The 27612-nt window shown below is 42.6% G+C and overlaps 1 protein-coding gene across 1 annotated transcript in view; it reads right to left on the bottom strand.

Annotated features, from left to right (window-relative positions):
* Positions 1–26702, bottom strand: part of TMEM154 (transmembrane protein 154) — a 43541-nt gene extending 16839 nt beyond the window's left edge. Inside the window, exons 1-3 of the mRNA XM_061191601.1 lie at positions 26573–26702; positions 4034–4291; positions 3905–3943 (exon numbers count right to left, since the gene is read on the bottom strand). Coding sequence (XP_061047584.1) covers positions 3905–3943; positions 4034–4291; positions 26573–26660 — 385 coding nt within the window. The 5' untranslated portion in view covers positions 26661–26702. The remainder of the gene's footprint in view (positions 1–3904; positions 3944–4033; positions 4292–26572) is intronic.
* Between the last annotated feature and the right edge of the window lie 910 nt (positions 26703–27612).

Below are 27612 nucleotides of genomic sequence, written 5' to 3'. Positions count from 1 at the left end.
AGCTCCTGGCAGCCGGGAGCTGCTGTAATTTCCTGCGGGTTGGCAAGCTTTAATGGCACCGCTAACCCAGGAAAGTTGGGCTCATATGTCAGTTTCATGCCATCACTGCTTCCCTTCGAGGGGCTGTAGGTTGTGTCCTCCTGCCTCTCGGTAGGAATCTGAAGCTTCCCACAGGTGCCTGACTCCTCAGACACTTAAATTGGGGAAAGGGGAGTACGCTCATCTCATTTTATATCCACGCATTTTTCATCTAAAATGTACAGGCTATTTCCTTAAGGGATTTTACTATAAATAAAGCCCCTATACAGCTGAACCTCCCTTACAGGTGACCCATAAAAATGCCCCTGTTTTGTCCCTCCCGTCTCCCCCTCCCTCTTTCCCTGCTTAATAACCCCTCACAGCCCCACTGTAGAGGGAGGGGATTTATCTTTCTAATCTGGGTGCCCGCAGGCTTCGCGGTGAGCCAAATCTAGCCCTGCATGCGGATGATAGAAAAGTTTAAAAACCCATTACAAAAGTGCTCCAGATGCACCAAACGTGAAGCTCCTGTAATCAGTATTCAAAGACAGCAAAAAGCCTCCTGTGGCCTCGTCTCCCCTGCTCCACAGCCATTACCCCTGCCCCAGTCGCCACGGCAACGGGAAAACATCTGGGAGAGCGCCCCGGAGCCGAGCATTAAACTGGGAGGGAGACCAATTACCCGTCCTCAGCGATCAGGCCCTGCCCGCTCCACTCCACCTGGCTTCTGTCTCTTTATTAATAGCCACCTACTCCTTCTGCACCGGGAGGCAGACGCAGGTCTCGCACAACCCCCGACCCGCACTTGATTCCATTTTCCCTCCCACAGCCCTGCCACTTCCTGTCGGCCTCCCCACTCCCTCCGCCTCCTTCAGTTCCCCCCTGACACCCACTTAGCCCCACGAAGCCCCCTTGCCGGCTAGACTCCCGGGTGCACTTGACTGTAGGATTGCAGGGTAGGGGTGGGGACGGGGGACCCAGCAGGACACCGGCTTGCTTATCTGGTTTCTGTGCTGAACAGTGAGCAAGAGAGTGTCTTTCTGGAGATTGAGCCCAGCCAGGTGTCCTGTAGTTAAAGCCTGTTTAAAGGGCTGCTTTACTGCCAGCTGTTTCCCCTGCAGCTCTTTACCAGAGATGCAGCACATCAGGACACCTAATAAATGTTAAATAATAACAACCGCAAATCTAATGCCTGCAAGTCTAGGGAGAAGGACAATAGCACATTAAGTCACTACACAGCCTTCCCTTTCCTGGACAAGGAACGGACAGGCCCAAAGAAAAAAGGTAATTTCCAAACAGGTGAAGTGTTCTTTCTACAAATATTGGCCAAGTGCTCCCCAGTTGTCAAATTTAAAGACATTTCTTGGTGTGGAAGAATACAGCAGGCTCTATTCACCTGAGGACAGAAACAATGTGTCTATTCCTAACCGGAGACATCACCCATGCCCTCCCACAAAACATTCCTTTGGGAACTTTCCAAGCAAAATGCTGGTCTGACCCAGTATGACAGTTTTATTTTTCCTGGAAAAATAAATTAAAAATATATCTAAATCAAATTCCGTTAATTTAAATATATTCTCCTTTTACTGACTTGCATTGTAATGCTAAATATGAATGGGGGGACTTCAGTGGGCAGTGGTTGTGAACCTTTTAGCTGTCAGTCTGTCTGAAGAGAGATTCATCAGTTAACCATCTGAATCTATATTAAAGGAGTGGCAAGTAAAAGAAAATATTCCAATAAAGCGCTCCTTACCAAAAACTTTGGTGATAAGCAGTTGCTTTGAAATTCTAAGTTTTCCATTTGTGTTTTCTTAAAGTGAGGCATATTTAAAGTAAAAACGATATGCCAATTTGTATTAAGAATAATGTGCAAATTTACTTTTACCTCTGAGAATAAGTGTTCTCTAAAAAAGTTCTCACATTCTTTCATCAACTCATTCCTGCAACACATATATTGAGCAGCTAATATATGTGTTGAGCTAGCCATTCTGTTAGATAAAAGGGGTAATAATAATTAGCTGACACAACATGCTGGGTACTGTTTTTTCTAAGTGCTTTAAATAGATGAATCCACTTAATTCATGCAACAACTCTATGAGGTAGGTGCTGAGTTTGCCCATTTGACAGATGAGGAAACTGAAGCAGAGGTCATAGAGCTAGGAAAGGCAAAAGCCAACTAGGCAGAGTATTCCAAAGTCTGTCCTCGCCACACTATTCAACAAGATAAATAAGACAAGTTCTTAGTTCTCTTGGACTTTAAAGAGAACATAACCTAGTAAGAAAGACCAAAAAAAGGCAAGTCACCAACTTATGCCAGTGTAAATACTGTGCACAATAAGTGTGAACAGTCAAGAGGTGGTGATTAATTTTGCCTGGGGTGTGATAACTCAACTCTTCATAAAAACTTTAGAACTGGGCATTGAAGAAGGGGGTGGCAGTTTGCCAAGCAACCAAGAAGGAAATTCCAGACAGAAGAGATAGCATCAATCAGGCATGGAGGCATCAGGAAAGGGAACAGCAAATACTGCCTGGACCGTGTCTGAGGTCAGTTCTCACTTGTGAATGGCTTTTGAATTTTGAGATTCTCCAAATAAAGTTCAGTGAAAAGTCCCTTTCTGGATTTAGAGCTTCAGAGCATGACCATTTGACTAGTCAACCCCGACCTCCCCCTGACCCCATGACTCCATTAGGTAAGATCAGCTATAGGCTAGGGTTTGGGCAGGAAATTCTTACTTTCCCTACTTAAAAAAAAAAAACGGGTCCAGGCAGCTCTGTTTGCTTTTTCTCTTTCTCTAGCTTACAAAGGAGCTCCCACGTGATGACTGTTATTAGGTCACCCTGAAATTGCAAGCAGTGGAGAAACATGTGTATTTTCTACTTTCTTGGAACCTACTACCCTGCCATGAAAGGTAATGCTCTTCAGTGCTTCCTTCCCAGCTCGCATTTGCCCTACCTGCTGGCATAATGGAAAATTACCATTTACAGCTCCAAGAGAGCTTAAAGCCTCTCCTGGTACAAGGATGGTGAGGGGGCCCGCAGGCCAAGGGCATGATCTCAAAGCCAGAGGTGCCCTGTTAGTGGATGTGAAGGACACAGAGTGAGTTTTGTATGCACATATAAATATGTATCTTATCACCCTTGAGTGATTTTTGGAATGCCTAAAGGCTTCAACTTGAAAATCTAATTGAAGTCACTTTTACCAGCACAAGCCAAAAGAAACCAAGTCTGCTTTGGACTCAGAACTATCCTGACACCTAGTATTTGATAGTCCTGGCATTGGAAGTGAATCCTCTCGGAGTGTATCTCTGACCCCGGGAATGTTCTATCAGATTAGTTTTCCATTGATGATAGTCATCTTTAGCCAATCAGGAATTTCATTCTAAAAGTTAGCATAGCTTTAATAGGAATAGGAACCATGCTTCACCCAGGCCATTTCAAGATTAAATGGGGATGGGGCATGGGGGAGAAAACAGTATCTGTGACAAAGCACAGATGGAAGAATCCTCTTCTTGTGGCGAAGAGCCCAAGGACTCCAGCCTTCCCACCCTGCCCCCAATCTGACCCACAGCTTCACCAGCCTAACCGTTTCCTCCAATGGTCGGGAAATGTTACGTTGACCTATTGGCCAAAATTACACAGGGCCCTCATCTAGATTAGATACAGAGATGGCAGCTGTGTATTTTAATTTTCAATTTAGGCTGAAAGCATTCTCTCTTCTTTTTTTTTTTTTAAATAGGAAGGAATATGGCATTTCTAAACTCTGGAAAACTTCATTGAAACAAGTCATTCATCACGTATTATTTTATGTAGTTGCTTCACTTAAAAACCTCTCGGTTTCTTTTCCCACAGCATCCCAGCTCCAGGCAGGTGTTAGGATAATACTTACGTGTCTGTAAAGCGCTCTGAGATCCTTGGCTAGAGGGCTCTGTGTGGAAGCAAAAAGTATTGTGTTTTATCAGTTATTCATTAACATATGAAGCAGTTGTCTGGAAATGGGAACAGGCAAAATATTTACCTTGTTTATTCCTTTTTCTTTTATGGTATATTACAAAGAGTATCACGGATAAAAGTAGGACGGCCAATACAATCAACGGGATCAACACCATTAATATAAACTCTAATTGGCCTGCATCTTCATCAATAAGGGTAGAAGTCATACTGGCAGTGAATATTTCTGTGGTCACCGCAGCAAATGTGCTTGGAGCCGTAGCCCCTTCCTCCGGGTTTTGCATGTCTCCGGACATTTCTGCTGACAGTTCTGTTTCCTCCATTTCTGTGGGAACACGCACAAAATTGAGATTGTCATGGAGACAAAGTTAGTATGGTATGTTTTCAATGATTTGAAATTTATCCTACATGCATCCAGTGATAAACTTGATCCACTGGCTTTGGTCTTCCAGTTCAGTGTGACACAGAATATTATTGATCGAACATAAATGGAGCTCAACCTGGGAGTATATTGAACATGGATCAGAGCCCAGAGATAAATCTCCCACAAAGGCAGGCAGTTTAGACGCACTTAAGCCAAGGGCGTTGAGAAGCTTTATTGTGTCAAGGGCGATATTCCAAGTTATCCTATAGGGTATTGTAATAACATTTCTGAATAAATCTAAATTCCCTTTTACTGAGAGTTAAGCACTTGCCACGTAACACTTTTAGGTAAAAGGATTGCACCATGTCCTAATTTTTTTTTTTTTTTTTTATGAAAGTTAACCTACCAATGGAAAAGAATTCTTTGAAATCAGGGTGACTGATCAGATGTCAGTGTCAGGCCTCAGTTCTGCAGAGAACTAAGTCGCCTCTGAAATGATCCTACAGAAATCCTCCTGGACTCTAAATAAAAATATAATGTGTATCTCATTTGTAAAGTGAAATTCTCAAGGGGAAGTTCCCTTAGAAACTAAGGCAACTGTACCAATATTTAAATTTATTGAATAACATGCATCTTTAGAACTTTCCCTATTAATAAGCTATACGCAGGTTTATTCTGTTGGGACTTCAGACTGTGTTGGAAAACATCCGTGGCTCATCACAGGATAGGAAAAGACTAGTAGCTAGATGATTATTTGAAAAATCTTTCCTCACCTGGCTCTGTAGTGACCATGGTCAGGAGAGCCCAGGTTTTCTTCCCATCGTGGTACAGTGTTGCCTATCATTCAGGTGGGGTCCAATGAGAAAACCAGCATATGAGCTGAGGCTACAGACAACTTATCCAATGGAATAATTTATGTGAAAGTTCTTTCTAAGGTGAACGTTACTCTGCAAAGGAAGATGTCCACTTCCTGAAGCCATGTTCAGGCACGTTAGGCCACCACCCAGAGGGTGACTGGCTGGGTACGGCAGGGTCAATTCAGTCCTTAGCTCTCCACATGACTGCATGACAATGATTTATAAAAGTATTCCTTTGATCACAGTCTAACTTTTCAGTTACATAAACACTGCAATTTCTCCAAAGACCAGGGGATCCACTTGGTAATGACATCTGTCAATGCCACCCCAAACCCTCAGAATCAATTACAAACTGCAGAGTCTAAGTAACTGGTGTTCTTCTCGTGTATATACTGAAAGCAGGATTTAAAAATATCTACCACTAGGGGCTTCCCTGGTGGCGCAGTTGTTAGGAATCTGCCTGCCAATGCAGAGGACACGGGTTCGAGCCCTGGTCTGGGAAGATCCTACATGCCGCGGAGCAACTAAGCCCGTGCACCACAACTACTGAGCCTGCACATCTGGAGCCTGTGCTCCGCAACAAGAGAGGCCGCGATAGTGAGAGGCCCGCGCACCGCGATGAAGAGTGGCCCCCGCTTGCCGCAACTAGAGAAAGCCCTCGCACAGAAACGAAGACCCGACACAGCCAAAAATAAATTAATTAATTAATTAATTTTTAAAAAATGTATTAAAAAAAAAATCTACCACTTATTGACCTCTGCCTTCAGGGTTAAGTGACTTTGCCCTATATTTATGTCTTTGAAATAAGGTAAGTCAATAACGTATTCACACACTTGTTAAAAACTTTGATATATCATGTATCACCCTGGACCAGGAAAAGATATTTGTCCACCAGGACAATCTCCTCCTTAAAATCACCCTGCTTGCAGAACTACTGAGACCAAACAGCATTCTTCACTGGTAACCCAGGCCAGCAAAGACTGGATACATTTGGGGGGGATGGGTGGGCAGTGGGAGCAGTGGCACACACACCAATGCAGTTGGTGACAATGGCCCTATTCCTTGAAGTCAGTGCTGATGGACCTTCCTCCAATAACCAGACCTGCTTTTTATTTCTTCTGTTTATTTACTTCTGCTGCTGCTATAGCTGCTGCTATGATTTCAAGTTACCTTTTCAGATAATTTACTAAGAGCCAAGCCCTGTGCTCTGCCTTGTACCCAGATTATCTCATTTTGTCCCCACCATTTTTTCAGATAGAAACTGGGCAGGGAGCTTATACAACTAGCACACAACCACAAAGCTATCACAGGGGAGTGAAGATTTAAACCCAGGAGGGATGATTGCAGAACCTGAGCTTGGAACCTCACACAATATTTTCCTTCCCATCAGGCAGGAATGGAATGATTACAAATCATGAAGTGGTAACCAAGAGAGGGAAACTTGTGTTCTTGCCCCTCAGACTACAGGAAGGTGGATTTCTGGCACAAAGGCAATGAGGGGCTCTCATTGGACTCTTGCTAAGCTCCTCAGCCCAGGCAGCTGTGAGCAGAGCTGCCCAGAACAACAGGATCTTTCCAGCCTCTCCACGGAAGGCGAACAATTTCCCAGTAGAACACTCAGAGCTCTGAGTCACACTTGACCTGTTGCCCCAGAAGAGGAGAAAATGGGAAAGGAAGTAAGCTAGCAAGAATAATGAGGGTGTTTGGACAATCAGGCATGAAAGAGAAATGGAGAGAAGCACACAGATGGTCCTGGGTTGTGCACATTTATTTCTCAGTACAAGGGACAATGCTGGTCACAGGTGGCTCTTAGTGGCATTTTGGAGTGAAAAGGACTGGAAATTTTCTCCACAATATCCCTCTTACACACACCCTAACATATGTTTTCCATGTTAACCATCATTTACTCTCTCTGATTCTCTAGTGACTATTTAAATAAATGAGAGTCAAGGGTTCTCTGTGTGTGTTTTATTTTTCTTTATTCTGCAAGCCTTCATCTCCACACACTCCTGTGACATCCTTCCTCACACCCCTCCCTTCCCAAACAAGACCATAATAGCTCCAAATAACAAATAACAGTCATTTATCAGATGCTGATAGTATATGCTAGGTACTAGGATAAACATGCACCATCTAACTATCTTCACAACAAGTTCATTGTTCACAATACAAATAAAGAAACAGTCTCAAATGTCTCGCCCTGTGGTACAACCCCGATATTTACTCTGTCAGCTCTACTGATACATAGAGTTCTTTTTAAATTTTATTGAAGTACAGTTGATTTGCAATGTTGTTCATTTCTGCTGTACAGCGAAGTGACTCAGAGAGATATATATATATACACACACACATATAATATATATATATATTCTTTTCATATTCTTTTCCATTATGGTTTATCACAGGATATTCAGTATAGTTCCTCGTGCTATACAGTGACCTGGGAAGAGCCTCTCTCGCCTCAAACCCTCCCTTTCCTTTTGTTGTTTATCCATCCTATATATAATAGTTTGCATCTGCTAATCCCAAGATCCCAATACTTCCCTCCCCCACTCTCCTCGCCCTTGGCAACCACAAGTCTGTTCTCTATGTCTGTGAGTCTGTTTCTGTTTTGTAGATAAGTCCATTTGTGCTGTATTTTAGATTCCACATATAAGTGCTATCATGTGATATTTGTCTTTTTCTGACTTATTTCGCTTAATATGATAATCTCTACGTCCATCTATGTTGCTGCAAATGGCATTTCATTCTTGTTTATGGCTGAGTAGTATTCCATTGTATATATATGCCACATCGTCTTTATCTATTCATCTGTTGATAGACATTGAGGTTGCTTCCATATCTTGGCTATTGTGAATAGTGCTGCTGTGAACATAGGAGTGCATGTGATATGTAGGGTTTTGAAGCTGTGTTCCCTTGAGCATAGGTGCCAGTGACGGTGAGGGTTCTAGTCACTTAGTGGTTATGGAAATTTGGGCTCAATGTTCTAATCTGTACAACTAAGGAATGAGACCCAAGATCCCATCTATTTCCACATCTCTATGTTGGTTCTAAAGCATTTATCTTGTTTTTAATTAGACTTTTTGAACAGGCACTACACACATGGCACTAAGCTCAGAGAGGACATTTCACGACACCCTTTCCCCAGCCACTCAGTTTTCCTCCCCAGAGGTAACCACTGTTTCTGCCAGAAAACTCTCTGCATGTACAAGTGTAAGTATCATTTCCTGTTTCCCTTTTAGAACACAGATGGTAGCAAAATTTATATACTGTGCTGCCCCTTGCTTTTTTCACTTAAAATTAGATCTTGAAGATTATTCCTTGTCTGTATACAGAGAGCTGCCTTTTCCTTCCATTATTTGTATATATCACAACCTATTCCTATTGATGGGGACTTAGGTTATTTCTTTTGTATTCGTATTTGTAGGTTATTTCTTTTGTGTTTCCCATGATGCTGCCACAATCGCCCCTGCACACCTGTCAGCTTGCACATCTGCAGTGTATCTCCAGACTGGGGAGAGGAGGTTGGGTTCAGCACCAAACTGCTCTTGGGGGGTCTGCCCTCACAACTGCTCCAAGACCACTCCAGCCAGTCCCTGTGCAATGAGAATTGGCAGAAACTAAGTTGGAGAAGGGCTGGGTACGCAGGGGGTCTGTGATGGAAAAGCTGAAAATGTTGGGGATCAGCCCAAGAGTTTGTGCAAAGAGCATCAAATGTCATCAAAGGGGGAGCCGGAAAACCAGGGCAGGCCAAGCATCTCTAACCAGGAGTGAGTCGCCAGGGGGACGGGAATTCCAGCTGTGAAAATGCTGTGTGTTCCACAAAGGCCCACGCTCATGCCTGGTGTTGGTAGTTTGCTATTTCCTCCGTCCTCTGCCCACTCTGTTTCCCCATCTCTAGACTGATCTATTCTCTGTTGCCCAGGAGACTAATCTGTCCGGTATAACGTCTTCATTTTGTCTTCTTATCTAAATGTGGACATATTTCATGGAAAAAGGGGTGCAGCCAGGGGTTAGGGGGTGGTAAAACTGAAGAAGCTGCAGAAATAGAGAGAGGACCAAGCGTGAGAGTGGAGAGAGGGGCAGCAGCCAGCGAAGTGCACAAGACAAGAAGCAGAAGAAAGAAGGAGGGCCATCGTTGAAAACAGAAGGGCGGTGTGAAGGGCAGCGGGCGTGGCTTTGAACCCTGCCTGCACTGGTGTAGGGGCTTGAGGGCGAGTCTGCCGGGACCCCTTTTCCCTCCAGGGGCCTTAGTCACGCTCTCTCCAGTGACCCCAGTGCAAACCTCCCGGGATTCTCCCTTTCACGCTCTCTCTCTCTGCTCAGATAATGGAGCATTAATAGGAGATAATGGGAGTGGTCATGTGAGCGATGAAATTAAGCTGCAACACTTCCCTTTACTTTTAATCCTAAAATCCTAAAATGGCCAGATAATTAACTGCACAGTGTAGAGAGTCACTTAGAAACGACTATTGACAATATCCATGCAAACACAGCTGGGATGTGTATTTCACACATCTGGCGGGGACCCTGGGAGGGATCCTCATAAGTGGGAAAAGAGGGAAAATGCTTGAGGTGAGCCTGGCAGCTCAGCAACTGGGTGGGCACCTCGCCCCTTTGTCACCACTCCGAGCATCATCCCCCAGTGGAAGTGACTCTGTTTCTCGGTGAAGCAAACTAGCTGACTTCTCTTTTTGAAAATGGAACGAATGTGCGACCAAGCTCTAGTTCTTAAAGTTAAAATAAAAGTCTTATATAGCAACTGCAAGGTTGCCACACTGATATTACAGTGTAAAATAAAACAATGAGGAGAGAATGTTATTAAACTCAGAATATCGGGAAGCATGTTGGACCTCAATCAGACGCTCCATTCTTTCACTTGTTATGTCGACTCCGTACACAGATTGTTGAAACCATCTTATAATTCAGGTAGTGAAACGAAGAAAACACGGCAGGCGTCAGGTATTCAAATGCTGTCCTGCTCGGTGGAGAAACTGGATTTAATATGGATTTCAGGATGCTCAAGAAACCAAACCCAAGAAGCCTGCCCACTTTCCATTCCCCCGTACCTCTGTCTGCAGCAAAGAGTCAGATTCATGTTAGAAGGAAGAGATCAAACCAAACCAAGAAGTCCTCCAGTGCTTCTTAGCCTTGGCCGTACATTAGAGTCACCTAGGGCCCTTTCAACCCTCCCAATGCCCAGGGCACACACACAAACCATTACATCTGAATACCTGGGGTGAACCCAGGCCTCAGTATCTTTTACAGAGTTCAGTGTGCAGCCAAGGTTAAGAACCAGGGCTCCAGACCCTGCCTACTCCTGGCCCTCCCCTGTCTACCCCTCTTTCTCTCTGTTCCTTCTTGGTGAACTGGAGGAGAATCAGGCCAGGGATTTGGATCCCAGCTCCCAGCAGCTGCCCACTCTATCACAAGAACACAATCGTTTAAAAATCATCACTGAAGCCTTGAACCCCTGACAGCCTCTGGCCGGGATATATTGAGAGAGAGCTGTAATAATCATGCCTTATTATTCGAATAAGTTTGAATAAGAGACTTATTAATAAGAGAGATTGTGCTGGAACTTAAAAACCACGTCTCCAGCAAAGGTCACCGCTGGCAGAACGGCTTAGAGGTCTGAACCAGCAGTCCACCCGCATTAGTGTGTTCCAGAATCATCGGGAGGGCTCCTCCCACACACATGGCTGGGCGCCACCCCCAGAGCTTCTGATTTAGCAGGTCTAGGATGAGGCCAAGAACTTTCACTTCTAACAAAATGCTGATGCTGCTGGTCTGGGGGCTATACTTGGAGAACCATGGGTTTGAGTGGCCCAAACAATCTCATGGAGTTGTGTTTAATTATCAGTCATACCTATTGTTGTTCACGGCACTTACTGTGCACCAGCATCATCTGGTTTTTTAAGCTCCACCCAAATCAGTTACTTGAGGACATCCGAGGTTGTGGCCCTGAGCAACAGGATGTTTTTAAAGCTCCCTAGATGAGTCCATTAAGTGTTTATGCTGGGTTGAAAATTACTGAGTTAAATCATAATTCAATTGACTTTAATTTGCTGTTATTCATGAAGATAGTCCTATTAGCTTTAAAGATGACTGGAGAATCCTACACAGAAAGAAGCCTTTGGGAGCAAAATTAATAAGGTGTATTTTGGCATTGAAATTGGAAGTAAAGAGTAAAACTGTCACTATTTGCAGATCACATGATACTTTATATAGAAAACCCTAAAGTCTCCACCCCCAGACTATTAGAACTAATAAACGAATTCAGCAAAGTTGCAGGATACAAGATTAATATACAGAAATCTGTTACATTTCTATACATTAATAATGAACTATCAGAAAGAGAAAGTTTTTAAAAATGCTGTTTAAAATTGCATCAGAAAGAAGAAAATACCTCAGAATAAACTTAACCAAGGAGGTGAAAGACCCATACTCTGAAAACTATAAAACATTGATGAAGGAAATTGAAGATGATACAAAGAAATGGAAAGATATCCCATCCTCTTGGATTGGAAGAATTAATACTGCCTAAAGCAATCTACAGGTTTAATGCAATCCCTCTCAAAATACCCATGACATTTTTCACAGAACTAGAACAACTAATCCTGCAATTCATATGGAACCATAAAAGACCCAGAATTGCCAAAGCAATCCTGAAGAAAAAGAACAAAGCTGGAAGCATAACCCTCCCAGACTTCAGACTATACTACAAAGCCAGAATAATAGAAACATAGTATTGGCACAAAAAGAGACACATAGATCAGTGGAAGAGAATAGAGAGCCTAGAAATAAACCCAAGCACCTATGGTCAATTAATCTATGAGGAGGCAAGAATATACAATGGAGAAAAGACAGTCTCTTCAATAAGTGGTGCTGGGAAAACTGGACAGCTACATGTAAAAGAATGAAATTAAAACATTCCCTCACATCATATACAAAAATAAAGTCAAAATGGTTTAAAGACCTAAATGTAAGACCTGAAACCATAAAAGTCCTAGGAGAGAACATAGGCAGAATACTGTTTGACATAAATTGTAGCAATATATTTTTAGATCTGTCTCCTAATACAAAAGAAATAAAAGCAAAAATAAACAAATGGGACCTAATTACAAAAAGCTTTTGCACAGCAAAGGAAACCACCTACAAAACGAAAGCACAACCTATGGAATGGGAGAAAATATTTGCAAATGATATGGATGACAAGTGGTTAATATCCAAAATACATAAACAGCTCATACAACTCCATATCAAAAAACAAATAACCCAGTCCAAAAATGGGCAGAGGACCTGAACAGACATTTTTCCAAAGAAGACATAGACATGGCCAACAGGCACATGAAAAGATGCTCAATATCACTAATTATTAGAGAAATGCAAATCAAAATCACAATGAGATATCACCTCACACCTGTCAGATGGCCATCATCAAAAAGTCTACAAATAACAAATGTTGAAGAGGGTGTAGAGAAAAGGGCACCCTCCTACACTATTGGTGAGAATGTAAATTGGTACAGCCACTGTGGAAAACAGTCTGGAGGTTCCTCAAAAAACTAAAAATAGAACTACCACATGATCCAGCAATTCCACTCCTGGGTATGTATCCAGAAAAAATGAAAATCCTAATTCAAAAAGATACATGTACCCCAATCTTCACAGCAGCACTATTTACAATAGCCAAGATAGGGAAGCAACCCAAGTGTCCATCAACAGATGAATGGATAAAGAAGATGTGATATATATTGGGGGGGCCAAAAGGTTCATTCAGATTTTTCCTCAACATGGCTCTAGTAGCACTTGGATGTCTTTAACTTCATTCGCAACAATTTTGTTAGATTGTATAGTGACAGCTGTCATATCAGCATGCATTTAAAAAAAGACTTATCAAAATTGGTGAATTTTTGTGTAGCCATTTTAATATTGAAGATGGAAGAAAAAAGCAACATTTTCGGCATATTATGCTTTATTATTTCAAGAAAGGTAAAAACGTAACTGAAACACACAAAAAGATTTGTGCGGTGTATGCAGAAAGTGCTGTGACTGATCGAACGTGTCATAAGTGGTTTGCAAAGTTTCATGCTAGAGATTTGTTGCTGGACGATGCTCCACAGTTGGGTAGACCAGTTGAAGTTGATAGTGATCAAATCAAAACAATGATTAACAACAATCAACATTATACCGTGCAGGAGATAGCTGATATACTCAAAATATCCAAATCAAGCATTGAAAATCATTTGCACCAGCTTGGTTATGTGAATTCCTTTGATGTTTGGGTTCCATATAAGTTAAGCGAAGAAAACCTTCTTGACCATATTTCCTCATGTGATTCTCTACTGAAAAGTAATGAAAACGTTCTGTTTTTAAAACAAGTTGTGCTGGGCGATGAAAAGTGGATACTGAACAATAACGTGGAACGGAAGAGATTGTGGGGCAAGCGAAATGAACCACCACCAACCACACCAAAGGCCGATCTTCATCCAAAGAAGGTGATGTTGTGTGTATGGTGGGACTGGAAGGGAGTCCTCTATCATGAACTCCTTCTGGAAAACCAAATGATTAATTCCAATAAGTGCTACTCCCAATTAGACCAACTGAAAGCAGCACTCGATGAAAAGCGTCCAGAATTAGTCAACAGAAAACGCAAAATCTTCCATCAGGATAATGCAAGACCGCATGTTTGTTTGATGACCAGGTGAAAACTGTTACAGCTTGGCTGGGAAGTTCTGATTCATCCACCATATTCATCAGACATCGCACCTTCGGATTTCCATTTATTTCAGTCTTTACAAAATTCTTTGAATGGAAAAAATTTCAATTCCCTGGAAGACTATAAAAGGCACCAGGAACAGTTCTTTGCTCAAAAAGATAAAAAGTTTTGGGAAGATGGAATTATGAAGTTGCCTGGAAAATGGCAGATGGGGTAGTGGAACAAAAGGGTGAATACATTGTTCAATAAAGTTCTTGGTGAAAATGAAAAATGTGTCTTTTATTTTTACTTAAAAAACCGAAGGCAGTTTTCGGCCCACCCAATATATACAATGGAATACTACTCAGCCATAAAAAAGAATGAAATTCTGCCATTTGCAGCAACATGGAATCACCTAGACAATATTATGCTTAGTGAAATAAGTCAGACAGAGAAAGACAAATACTGTATGAGATCACTTATATGTGGAATCTAAAAAATAATACAAATGAATCTACATGCAAAACAGAAACAGACTCACAGATACAGAAAACAAACTAGTGGTTACCAGTGAGGAGAAGGAAGGGGGGAGGGGCAAATTAGGGATATGGGATTAAGAGATGAAAACCACTGTGTATAAAATAGATAAGCAGCAAAGATATATTGTACAACACGGGGAATTATAGCCATTATCTTGTAATAACTTGTAATGGAGTATAATCTATGAAAATACTGAATCATTATGCTGTACACCTGAAACTAATATAATAATGTAAATCAACTATACTTTAACAACAACAACAAAAATAGGTGCATGTACCTGTCAAGTAGTCTATCTCTTCAACTCTGACATCTTTTTTAAAAAATCAGTTGTTCAGTATCTGTGACACCTGACTGTGATGTGGCCAGGGGTAAAACGGGAATACAACAGGAACGCATGATGTTACCCGACACCCCAGGCCCCAGCTGGGCTGCAGGAGGATGACTGTGCTGATGCAGGGGGCACTAACGCCGAGTGGATGGACCACCTCCTCGGCGCTGGGGTGCTGGCGTGGACCAGTCGGTGCCACTGGGACACCATCCTGCATAAGGCACAGGGGGAGCTCTGAAGGGCTCTGCCCTTTCTCTAGTTTACTTGGTTTTGAAACAGTTTACCTGACATGATTTCCTCCCTGTACCTATTTGCTTATTGCCTGTGTCCTCCTTTGCTCTGCTCTGTATCTATCTCCAGCCCCGGGAACCGTGTCTGCTGTATGGTTGCTCTTCACTGGACAGCTATTTAGGAAAAAGGCCAGATGAGCCGGAGGTAAAGTGCTAGACAGGCCTCTCGCCTTTCTATCAAGAGACCGATATCTTCCTCCCTCAAGCAACCCAACCCCCTTCCAGGAACACACACCGTGTGTTCTTAGCCACGGAGAGAAAAGGGATCTACGGTGGTTTTCTCAAAAACTTATCTGAATTTTAAAGAAAACACTGGGAAATGAGAGGAATTGGTTAGTGAAAAGATAAGCATCTCTAATGATGAAATTTCACGTTTCTAGCTTTTTGGGTTTTCTTTTTGTTTGCTGGTTTTGGTTTCGGTTTTGGAATCAGGTGTGTCACAGGGCTCCCCACGTGTATAGCCCAGGCACCTGAACTCTCTCTGGGGAGCAGGACTAGCCGGGGTGGAGGGACTGCTGTTTCCTCTGTAAGCTCTGTTGTACTATGCAGCTGACCTTTTTTATTTAGTGAATATGTTCACTTAGTACGTTCTCTCTGACATTATACTTGAAGACGAATAAATAGTTGCAGGCTCAGTGCAAAATCAGCGAAGGTTAGTGGCAGATGGTAAGCACCGAAGGGCAGTTTAGGTAAAGTGGTGCCTGTGTTTCGTATACCCTTTCTCTTCAGCCATCAGATGACGAAAGGTGACAATGCCTTATGTAGAAAGATCATTAAGAAACGTCTCTTTTGCTTATTTTGAGCAGGGTCATCTGATAAAAGGCTTTCATACAATAGTCTGCTCTGGAAAGCACCTGTGAAGCACCATTGTGTTTTACCCCATTGCCTTGAGAAGCACCCTGCAATTGCAATTTACTATCAGATTACAACATGCCTATCATATGATATCACTCATATGTGGAATCTAATTTTTAAAAATGATACAAATGAACTTATTTACAAAACAGAAACAGACTTACAGATACTGAAAACAAACTTATGGTTACCAAAGGGGAAACGTGGTGGGGAGGGAGAAATCAGGAGCTTGGGATTAACATACACATACTACTATATATGAAGTAGATAACCAACAAGGACCTACTGTATAGCACAGGGAACTCTACTCAATACTCTGTAATAACATATATGGGAAAAGAATCTTAAAAAGACTGGATATATGTTTATGTATAACTGAATCACTTTGCTGTACACCTGAACTTGACACAACATTTTAAATCAACTATACTCCAATAACATTAAAAAAAAAGAAAAGGAAGGAAAACATGTCCCACCATGGAGGCCCACAATGCTCAGATGCATTTTATACTTTTTATTTGGTGTCTTTTTCAGAGAAAGCTTGCTTGTTTCTAAGCAGACTTGCCCAGACCCTAAGGCTGTCTCTGGTTTGAAGTTACTCACCTGGAGAAGCTGCATTTTTGACCATCTGAGTACCTTTTCAAACACTGGAATCCTATCCTGGCCTGTCAGTACCTGGCAGTTTTAAGAAATGTATATATTTTTATGACACAGAATACACTTTTAACATTTAAAATTTCTTCCTACCATCAGTGGGATGATAGATACAAAAGTACTTTATTTTTTTTAATTTTTATTTTATATTGGAGTATAGTTGATTTACAGTGTTGTGTTAGTTTCAGGTATAGAGCAAAGTGGTTCAGTTATACATACACATATATCTATTCTTTTTCAGATTCTTTCCCATATAGGTTATTACAGAGTATTGAGTACAGTTCCCTGTGCTATACAGTAGGTCCTTGTTGATTATTTTATATATAGTAGTGTGAAAAATACTTTAAAATGAAAGATTATTAAGTGATAGAAAAGTATTCAGGTTAGCAATGATAATTACTACTTTTATTATATTTCTACCTCTCTTTTGAAGCCAATTTCAAAATTACAATGTAAAAGAGTAACATGAAAACAAATGCTCCTCGACCTGCCCTGCCCTCCCTGGCTGCTGTGTCAGCCTCCCTCTGGGTGGATAAATGAGGGAAACTCTGGTGCAGGTCACACAGGTCTCTGTGCTGGCCTGGCCTCCTTGCTCAGGTCAGCACAAGCTCAGAGTTACCAGAAGCCACTGCAGGAGAGACAAACCAAAACCTAAGCGGTAGATGTATGCTTGTGATCATCAGAGAAGAGGAAGGCAGGGGAAGGAGATGTGGGCGCCCAGCTCAGTGGCTGATGTGCCTTCACAAGGAGCTGCAGGAGGGAAGGGGGGAGGGTATAACCAAAAGTTCTCCGTGCCAGCCTTTGGGGCAGCAGAGGGCCAGAGTGTGTTTGCTGTTGGAAGTTTTCTTACAGGAGGCTCAAGAAGGAAGCAAGTTCGTGAGGTCTTCCAAGTGGCATCTGAGGGGAGAAAATGGTGGATGGGATTTTCTAGGGTCAGCAAAGCCACTTAGCAGGTCTCTAAGTCTGGCCTGGCTTGTGATCCTATTTTACCTCCAAAGAGAATCAGTCCTGCCTTTCCATCCAAGATCCTTGCCCATCCATCCAAGTCCTCAGAATTTCAGTATCGCAGCTTGAGCTTCTGATGGGCTATTCTCACTCTCTTTTGTCAACCTCTTTTCTGCGTTTATTAATACAATCCCATGACTTCTTTCCCATTTAGTTTTTTTAAATTAATTAATTCATTTTATTTTTGGCTGTGTTGGGTCTTGGTTGCTGTGCATGGGCTTTCTCTAGTTGCGGTGAGCTGAGCAGGGGCTACTCTTGGTCGCGATGTGTGGGCTTCTCATTGTGGTGGCTTCCCTTGTTGCTGAGCATGGGCTCTAGGCGCGTGGACTTCAGTAGTTGTGGTGCATGGGCTCAGCTGCTCCGTGGCACATGGGATCTTCCCGGACCAGGGATCGAACCCATGTCCCCTGCATTGGCAGGCGGATTCTTAACCACTGCGCCACCAGGGAAGTCCCTCTCATTTAGTTTTTGATGTGACAAATTACATGAATAGATTCTCTAAAGTTGATCCACTCTTGGATTCCTAGTTTTAGTCTACTTAATCACCAGGGGTTTGTTTGTTTGTTTATTTTTTAGTGATAATTCCTTGTTATTTGAACGACTGATTTAGGACTCAACTTAAATATTCTAATATTTGTTAACTGGCTACATAGCCAAAATGTCTCTGGTCTTAGTGATGCACCAAAACAGGGATGGTCTTTGCCTGGCAAAAGGTCATCATAATCATAAATAGAGTCACTAGATAAAATACAGGACACCTGTTAAATTTGAATATCAGGTAAACAACAAATAATGTTTTAGTATAAATGTATCCCATGCAATATTTTATGTATACTTACATTAAATTGCATGAGATGTACAATAGTTATACTAAAAAATTTTTGTTTATTGGAAATTTACATTTATCTGGGTGTTTTATATTATTTGCTAAATCTGGCCATCTGAATCATAGACAAATAAATAAGCATAATTTTTAGAAAACAATAAATAGATTTTTAAATTAATAAACAGTGTTGTCAGGGGAAAAAAATGTCAACAAACCCTCCTAACGACTGGGCTCCTGTTTCTGAAAGCCACAATGGGGTGGGGAAATAAGAAATAATAAAGATCGTTTTAATTCATATAAAATATAGAAACAGAGAAAAAAATTCAGATTGCAAAAAAAACCTAGATTTGCTGGTTTTGTTTTAAGGAAGCAAACGCAAAACACCACCACCCATCAGATCCTGCTGTGGCGGATAGCTCTCCTTTCCAACCACCTCCTCTAATTTCTCAGGAAATGCTTCTATGCTGTCTTTAGCACCAGAGGCAGACTTTTCTAGTCTTTTTATGTTACATAACTTTTTTTTCAAGTTTTCAAATCAGCTCTTACTGGCTTGAAATTTCATGTCTATGAAACTTATATTCCCCCTTTTTTTTCAAAAATACTTCCCCAGGGACTTCCCTGGTGGTTCAGTGGTAAGGACTCTGTGCTTCCATTGCAGGGGACACATGTTCAATCCCTGGTCGGGGAACTAAGATCCAGCATGCCGCGGGGCACAGCCAAATAAATAAATATGTAAAAAAAAAAAAAAAAGTACTTCCCCAAAATGTCTGTAACTACCTGGTTTTCTGCGAATTGTCATGCTGCTCAACGCCTATCTTCTGGGTCTGAACTTCCCTCTATATTCTGAGAGGGAGATGGACAGAAGGCTCTCTCTCGGAACTACTCATAGGTGCAGCCAGGTAGCTTTCTCTACAGGAGAGGGAGCTATAGCTGTTCCCTGTTTGGTTTGAGGAGCCAGAACTGAACTATTCACACACAAAATGATTTGGGAGACTTTTAACATTTCAGAACAAAATAAAACTGGATTAACGAAAAATCATATTTATCCAGGTATCACCACAGTTTCATTGCATTATTGAAATGATTATAATTTTGTCACAAACACAAGTAAGTCTTGGGCTATAGAATAAATTTCATGTCATTCATTCCTTTAGTCAGTGAGTTGTGTGCCTGTCAAGTACCAGGAACTATTCTAGAGACATAAGGGTGAATGAGACCAGGCCCCAACCTCCCTGGGAAGTGACTGGTAAGTAGGGACAATGGCATACAAATCAATAATTACATTACAGTTTCATAAAAGTCATAATATGTTTGGGCACAGAGCATCATGAGGACATGGGAGAGGAAGGCATTCATTGCATCCGGGGTGGAGGATTCAGGAGAACTTCCCAGAGGAGGTGACCACTGAATTGAATCTCAGGAGTTCGTCAAGCAACGATGGCAAGGAAGGCACTGCAGCTGAAGCACAGCTATGGAAAGCTCCGTGGTCCAACAGAGGTTGGCACATTCAAGTACTTATCATAGGATGCATGGTGGGAAGTGTCTAGTAGGAAAGGAACACAGCACAAGCTTACAAGGAGCCTTGTAATGAGGCTGAGGGTGCTGGAATCTATCCGAAGGAAATGAAAAACCACTGAAGGGGTGAAAACAAGAGAAAAATAATCACAGTTTTGTTAGAGAACCATCACTCTGGAGGTTATGTGAAATTGGGTTGGAGAGGAGACTAAAGGCAAAGAGACTAGTTAAGAAGTTAATGAAGTAACCTAGGTGAGAGCTAAGAAGGGCCTAAACCAGTAGGGAGCAGAGAAAGAGTTCCGTTTTGGCCAGGCTGAGCCCAGGGCCCCTGGGACGTCTCCAAGGAGGACAGACGACGAATATGTAGGGCTAGAGCTAGGCAGACATCCCTGATTGGAGTGATTTGGGGAACCGTCAGCCTAGGAGGGAGATAGAAACGATGAAAGTGTGTCATGACCCTGAGATGATGTAAGGAGTGAGAAAAGAAAAGATAAATACAAAAGGAACAGGTGGAAGAGAAAGATTCATAACCCCAAACTGGAAAGGAACAATCAGAGTCATAGGAGACCAAGAAGAAAATGGCCTCATAAGACCCAAGGAAGAGGAGGGTTTCAATAATTGATTATGTTAAGTGCTACAGAGAAAAACAGAAGATAAAGACGGTAATGGGTCCTTTGGGTTCGGCTATTAGAAGGCACTGGTGACCCAGACAGAGCAATTTGAGTGCCGTGCTTGACATGGCAGCCAGATCGCAGGGGGTTGAGAAGTGAACGGAGAGTGAAAATGAAGATGTGTTGGCTGTCTTTCAAAGAGACTGGGAGTTACAGAAAGGGAAGAGGGAGGAGAGCTCGCAGGGACTCAGGAGAGCTGGAAAAGAACTCACAGGCTCCCTCACTTTTCATTATGAACGTATACCTACCAAAGGGAATAGAGACGAATGCAACAAATAACAGGGGACCCACCCTAATTATCTTCTATTTCCCCATAATGACTAGAGCAGGGGTTGGCAAACTTTTTCTTAACAGGCCAGAGAGTAACTGTTTTAGATCTTGTGGGCCAAGAGGCAAAACACAGGCTATTATCTGTTTTTATATAACCATTAAAAATATAAAAACCATTCTTAGCTCAAGCGTTGGAAAAAAGCAGGAAGCTGGCTGAGTTTGGCCCATGATTCTTGGTTTGCTGACCCTGGACCACCATGTTTTTTTCTGAAAGAAACACAACATTGTAAATACAGCTGAAGCCCTCCTTCCCCCAATCTGTTTCAAGTTAACCGCTCTCCTCAACTAGCACGTATCAGTCCCACACTTTCCAAATACGCCCGTGTCCCTAAGCAATAGAAGCAGAATTTGGAGTGTTTTAAAAACTTTAAATAAATGTAATTATTCTGCGCATAATAATCTTCCACTGGTTTTTTGGTCAACATTACATTTGAGACTGATTTATCTTAATACATTTGGCTGGCTGTAGTTCATTAAGTTTACCTGCTCTATGATATCTCATTCCGTGACTATACCAAGTTTCATGTATTTTTCTTTCGTTAATAGATATTTAGATTGTTTCTATTTTTCCCATTTTTACAAACAATGCTACAATCCACATCCTTGGCCATGACTCTTTGCCGTCGTACATTTTGTGAGTGATCTGACAGTGAATTGTTGTAGTTGTAGGGTATGAACATCTCCAGTTGACTAAATATTTCCAGATTGTTCTCCAGAATGGTTGTATCAAAAAATATTCCTTTTCCAATAACCTCATATAGTTAGTAACCTGAAAAATTCACCCAGTATGCAGCACCTAGAAATACTAGATGAAATAGAAGAAACAACTTCTTAAATGTATAAAGAAATCACAAAAAAGCAAGGAAATCCCCAGGGCCCAGAAAATATGGAGAAAGAAATAAAAAACTTGTAGAGGAAATTTAAATTCAGAGCCATACCTACCCACCTATGGGGACTTGCCCGAATCCCACAGGATATGAGAAGCTATATAGTACTTTCAGGTGTTCCTGTCCACCTACTGGGTCAAAAGTGAAAGCTAAAACACCAGTTCATGGTTTTAAAAAATAAAGAAAGAAAAAAGAAAAGCAGCTGCAATGATTCTGGCAAAGTTCAAAGTCAGGTGCACTTCCCCCAGGCTGACCTCATCATCATCCTGACACTGTGGACCCCTGACCCACGGCCTGGTTTTGAATTTGGTTTTGTCTGCTTCTTTCTCCTTGGCAGTCACTTTGGTCTCTTTGGTCACCTGCTTCTGGTTACCGGCTTGCCTCTGCTGGCCTGCACCTCTAATGAAGTTTTGGTACCTCACGCAGCTCTTGGAGGCTGATCCCTGAGGTCTCCCTCTCCCCATCCCAAGGCTGGGGTTTAAGCCTGAGGTCCAAGCACCCGCTCTCCTCAAGCCCAGAGCACACCCCTACCTGAGTTTCTTCCAAACCCTATTTTGTGGTAACAGGACTGAGGCTGCACTGGGAAAGTATTTACAGTAGCTTGGTGACAGGATCAGAAAATTTGGGGTTCTGTTAAATAGGGTGGGCCACGCTCTGTGTGCTGGGTTTGGCCCTAATTCCCCCAAGATTTTCATCATGATGGGAGGTGACAGATACAAGAAGCAACAAGATTCGATCTACGTAAACTTCAGATAAAAATTATCAAATAGTGAATAGTATGTTTAAAGACAGAAAAGAAGGAACAAATAAGGAAAAATAAAACCAAGACTCTCTCTATATATTGTACAATATTCTGTATTCTAGGATTTTCTAGACATGAAAAATATGGTAACTTAAATTCAAAGCCCAGTGCATGGGTTCAGCAGTAGGAGACACTAGAGGATTGCACTGATCTGCCCTCCCATGGGCGGTGCCAGGTTCCTGTCTCTCCACATCTTTGCCAACAGTTGAGGGTGGTGCAAACTATACACAGGTAGGCAAATTACAGGTTGCACTGTTTCTTTACAGAACTGAGCCTATCCCAGCCAAAGTCCTGCCCTCTTCTGTTTTCCTGGGTCAGCCTTTTAGACACGGAAGAACTTTAAGCCTTAATAAAACCCTCTCTGCTTGTTTATTTTTTTTTTTCTTTTCTTTTTGCCCCTGAGGGCTGTTTGGTCCTTGGGGTCAGTTCTCAGCAGGGCTCTCCCACGGTGTGACTCTGCCTGACAGAAGGCTGGGCTTTCTCTCCCTGGTTCCCACACCCCAAAGCCTCTTACCCAGTGACTTCAACATTCTGTTTTTCCTGCTTCTGGTCTTAACTATGCTAATCCCCAGATTCTCTGTGGCTCACTCTGTACCTTTCAGCCTCTCCCTTCCCCTCCACAGGCCAAAGTTTAACCCAACTCCACTATCCCTTTTCCTGTCAGCCAGTCTCTGACCCAATCAAACAAATACAGCTCCTTTATGAACATGTGATAAACTTACAGCCCAGCCAAGAGTTTGTGTGATACACCTACACAGTCAGGAAGGCATACTTTTCCAAACCTAAAAGTAGACACATAGCCTGGCAGAGCCTGAACACCCAGAGGTAATACAGTGTATTGTTAGAGCGTGGACTCCTGAGGCTGAATCTTACTTAGATCCACTACTTAGCTGTGTGACCTTGGCAAGTCAGTTAACCCCTCTGTGCCTGTTTTCTCATCTGCAAAATAGGAATAATAGTAGCCACTGTATAAGGTTTGTTATGAGAATTAAATGAGTTGGTAGATATAAAGTGTTCAGAACAGGCATATACTGAGCACTATCTATGTTGGTCATCAGCATTTTTACTACTTGAAATGGGGACTGTCCCAGGAAATAGCAGGTGGTAGTCACATTCATTGAAATAAGAACAGTATCAGAAAGTGCAGTTTCAACTTTGCAACCATTATTTTCTTCTCTTCTTTCTCTCCTTCTGAAGGTTTGTCCAATAATTATATGATCCTTACTGTTCTGAAACAGCCCAGAAAAATCTCCTAGTCCTCTCTGTCAAATTCAGTGTTTAACTCTGGTCACCAAAACAGTTACAGAGGGCTTATTTCTGCCTTGTGACTTTTTGCTCTTTTTTCTACAGACCGTTCTGCTTTTAGCAGGTAATAAATCCTGTGCTTTTGGTATCTGGAAGTTGCTTTTAGCTTTCTGATAGTGTTAAGCTGACATTGAGAGGGCACAGGGTAAGGAATGAGGTGGTCCTTCATTCCACGGGCAGAATGTTGCCTTGAGTCTGAACTTTCTTAGCATCCTACACTGGCCAAGATACCTAGGCCCAGAGCTTTTCTTTAATTATTCTCATCTGTTTTGTCAAAATCCCAGAAAAGCTATTTTCTCATTTCTCTCACTTCTAAGTGGATTATTTCACTTGTGATAGTAATCAGTTCTGCACCAGACTCTCTATCTACATAAAGCAAAAAAGATGCTGACTCAGCCATAATGATGCTGGTCTCAGGTAACTGCAGTTATTAAATAATGTTGCCTATTTGTGGTTAATAAAGGCTTGACTTGAGATAAACCTGGATTATGCTTGCAAAGGAGAATCAGGCTGTTCAGTAGATCGGATTCTTTTACCAAACATCTCCAAGGTATTTTTTGAAGAATTCAAGGAAATAGATACAACTGTGACACCTTTAAACGAACCCACATCCTAAAGTCTTAGGCACCATTAGCTCAAAAGGATATACCTTACTTAATTTTACAATATATATTCAGTCCTTAATTTAGAACAGCCTTTCCCTTGGCTAATCTCAAAGTAATAGGCTTTGATTATACAGCTGCTTGCAAGTGGGCATTTTTGCATTTTCAGGCACTGGGAATGGAGACAGGTGAGTGTGTGGGATGATTCAGATAATCCCTGTGCTCCCCTGAAATGCAGCTTTTCATCTTCCACTTCTCCTGACATCCTAACACTACCTGCTCTCAGGAGCTCATCAGTCTTTAGTGATCAGTCTCATATCCATTCTAGGACGATTTTAGTATTTATCAAGAATAACTGAGTTCCTAATTTATGCTGACCCTTTACAAGATTTGGGGAAATCAAAGATGAACAAAAGGGGATTTTCTTTTCCCTGGAGGTGCTCACAGCCTGGTGGGAGGCATGGACATAGACACAGTTATGATTCCAGGTGGTTAGCTGGGTTTACAGAAGTTTAGGTCTCTGGGGGTACAACAGGCAGCGTGCCAGGGAAGGGGCAGTGAGAGAGACACCAAAGAAGAGGTAACATTCAGTCTGAGCCTTTTAAGGTTACATAGGCATCCATTCAGTAGAAAAAAAGGGAACTTGTCATCACTTGCGGCCAGAGCCCCAGAAGCCTGGAGCACACGCTCTGTACCGTGACTGAGGGGCTGCAGCTGGGGAGCAGGAGGGAGACAGAAGGAGATGTCGTGGAAAGGAGGTTGCAGTGAGAGGCCAGGGGCCATAAATGAGGAGCCACCGGAGCTCTTTCAGGGGAAGAGTCACTGATCAGATATGGGTCTCAGAGGGACACCTTTCACTGAGTCCTTTGCATCTCCTGAATTGCAGACACTTTGAGTCAATCATTTTCAGATGCTCAAGAAACTACTCAGGCAGGTTAAATGTCATTCTCAGGAGCGTGTTTGAGGCAAGTGTGGTAGCTGTGAGAGTTAAAAGAGGTGAAGAGGGATGGCTGGGCCCTGCTCCCGTGGGTGCTGAGGGACGCCCCTCGGAAAGGAATATGGTCCAGAGGTCCAGGCAGGGGGCGTGGTCGATCCCCTGCGGCGAGAGGGGAGACCCTGGAGTCCAAATCAGGAGAGCTGACTGTCGGTGGGTCTCACCTTCCTCCACCTCAGTTTCTTCATCTGCACCCCCAGAACAGCTGTACACTCAGTATAGCTGCACCCCCAGTACAGCTCTACACTAGCAGCAGGCAGTGTCCACTGACAGGAACCACAGGCAACTAGCTTATTTACCCAAGGGCAAATCCACACAACTGTAAGAGGCAATGGAGGGTGATTGTACTTGTTGCCAGGGTATAAATCAATTGCTGCTCTTAGCTCAGAATTATGAGATTTAATATTTTGTCTTTTCTGGTACCTTTGATTCATTACAGTCACATTACTTTTTAAAACAAAGCTTCATTAGTCGCAATCAATGCAAAGAAAATCTCTCCCAAAGTAACAAGATCAAAGGAAAGCAGATGAAAGATTTAATAAGTTACAGTGGATGCCTGGTAATTCCTCAGATAATTTCCTGTTTACTTTTTTTTTTTTTTAATTATGGTGTTTCTTTAGTCTACTTTCCAGTAGTAAATTTCCATACCCCAGTTTTCCAGGAATTTTTGGAACCAGCAGACTTCTCAGCCCACATTATTAAAAGTAAATTCATAATTTCTCTGTTTCAGCTGATTGAAACATTCTTTTACAGGAACTGCCAAAGAGTTGATCATTTTCTTAATATGCCCATTAAAGCCGGTAAATGACTGGGACCGGTAAATTACATCTTAGAAAACAAAGACTGCGGGAAGGGTAAATTCAGGGAGTGAGCTGGAGCTGGATTAGCCGGCTGCAAACGAAGCCAAGTCCCTCCTCCCTCCTTCCCCCAAAAAAGACAGTTCGACTTTTCTCCACTTTTTTCACAGGAAGGCTTAGAGTTTTCTGAGTGTTACCCTCCCCGGCAGAGTTCTGTAGCCTCGGCACGAGACAAGCGTTCATTTTCCTCCTCGCCTGGAGTGGAAAGCCTAGGGGTGCTTACCCTGCGCCTGGCGGGTGGGGAGGAACGCGATGACCAGGGCGAAGATGAGGGCGGCGCGGGGAGCCTCGGGATCCGCGCGCCCCGGCATCGTGATGCTGCGCGCAGTTTCAGCCCCGCAGAAACGTGAACGTTTCCTGTTTCCTGCTTGTTTGGGTCGGTGCTGACTTGAAGGAGAGGTGTTTGCCTGTTTTTTAGGAAGTGATGTAATTCGGCAGGAGCCTGTCAGACCAGCAAGAATTGCCAAAGAGAAGTTGATCTTCAAGCACTGATTTAGTTAACACGCCTCTCAAGCCCTTTTCCGTCTCGGCCCCGCGTGGGCCTCCATCTTTTGACATTGTCCCCGTGGAAGCAGTGACCGTTGCTCAGATGTCATTCAGAATCTGGGACTGGGGGTCGGTTCTCGATTTGTGATTTTATTGATCCTCAGTCCCCAGGTCAGCCTCCGGGGCTGCCTGGAGTCTAGAGCAGCACTCTCCGGTAGAACTTTCTGACATGATGGAAATGTTCTGAATCTGAGAGGTCCAATACAGTAGCCATTAGCCACATAGGCTGCTGAGCACTCGAAATAGGGCTAGCGAGAAGTGAATTGTTAGTTTTTATTTTTTTAATGTAAATTTCAGTAACTCCATGTGGCTAGTGGCTACCATATTGGACACCAGACAGCAGGGACACCTGTGCCATCAGGAAATGGCCATCCCACTTCTCTCTGGCCAGGCACATATGCTCCTCCTTGGGCCCTGAATGCCCCGCCCCCCCAGCTCATCAGAAGGAAAAGGACAATGCTACACCCATGCCTGAAGGCTGTGCTCTTCTTCTCCAGAGAGAAATCATCTTTTTAGGTTTGGTTGGTTTATTTTTTTTCATTATAAAGACTTTATTTTTTAGAGCAGTTTTAAGTTCACAGCAAAATTAAGAGGAAAGCACAGAGATTTTCCATACACCCCCAGTCCCCAAACATGCACAGCCTCCCCCATTATCAATACCCCCTGCAGAGTGGTACATTTGTTACCATTGATAAACTTACATGGATACATCATAAC

This window comes from Eubalaena glacialis, chromosome 5 (genome assembly GCF_028564815.1).
Source record: "Eubalaena glacialis isolate mEubGla1 chromosome 5, mEubGla1.1.hap2.+ XY, whole genome shotgun sequence".
NCBI classification, from domain to species: domain Eukaryota; kingdom Metazoa; phylum Chordata; class Mammalia; order Artiodactyla; family Balaenidae; genus Eubalaena; species Eubalaena glacialis.
This window is presented reverse-complemented; position numbering and strand designations above follow the sequence as displayed.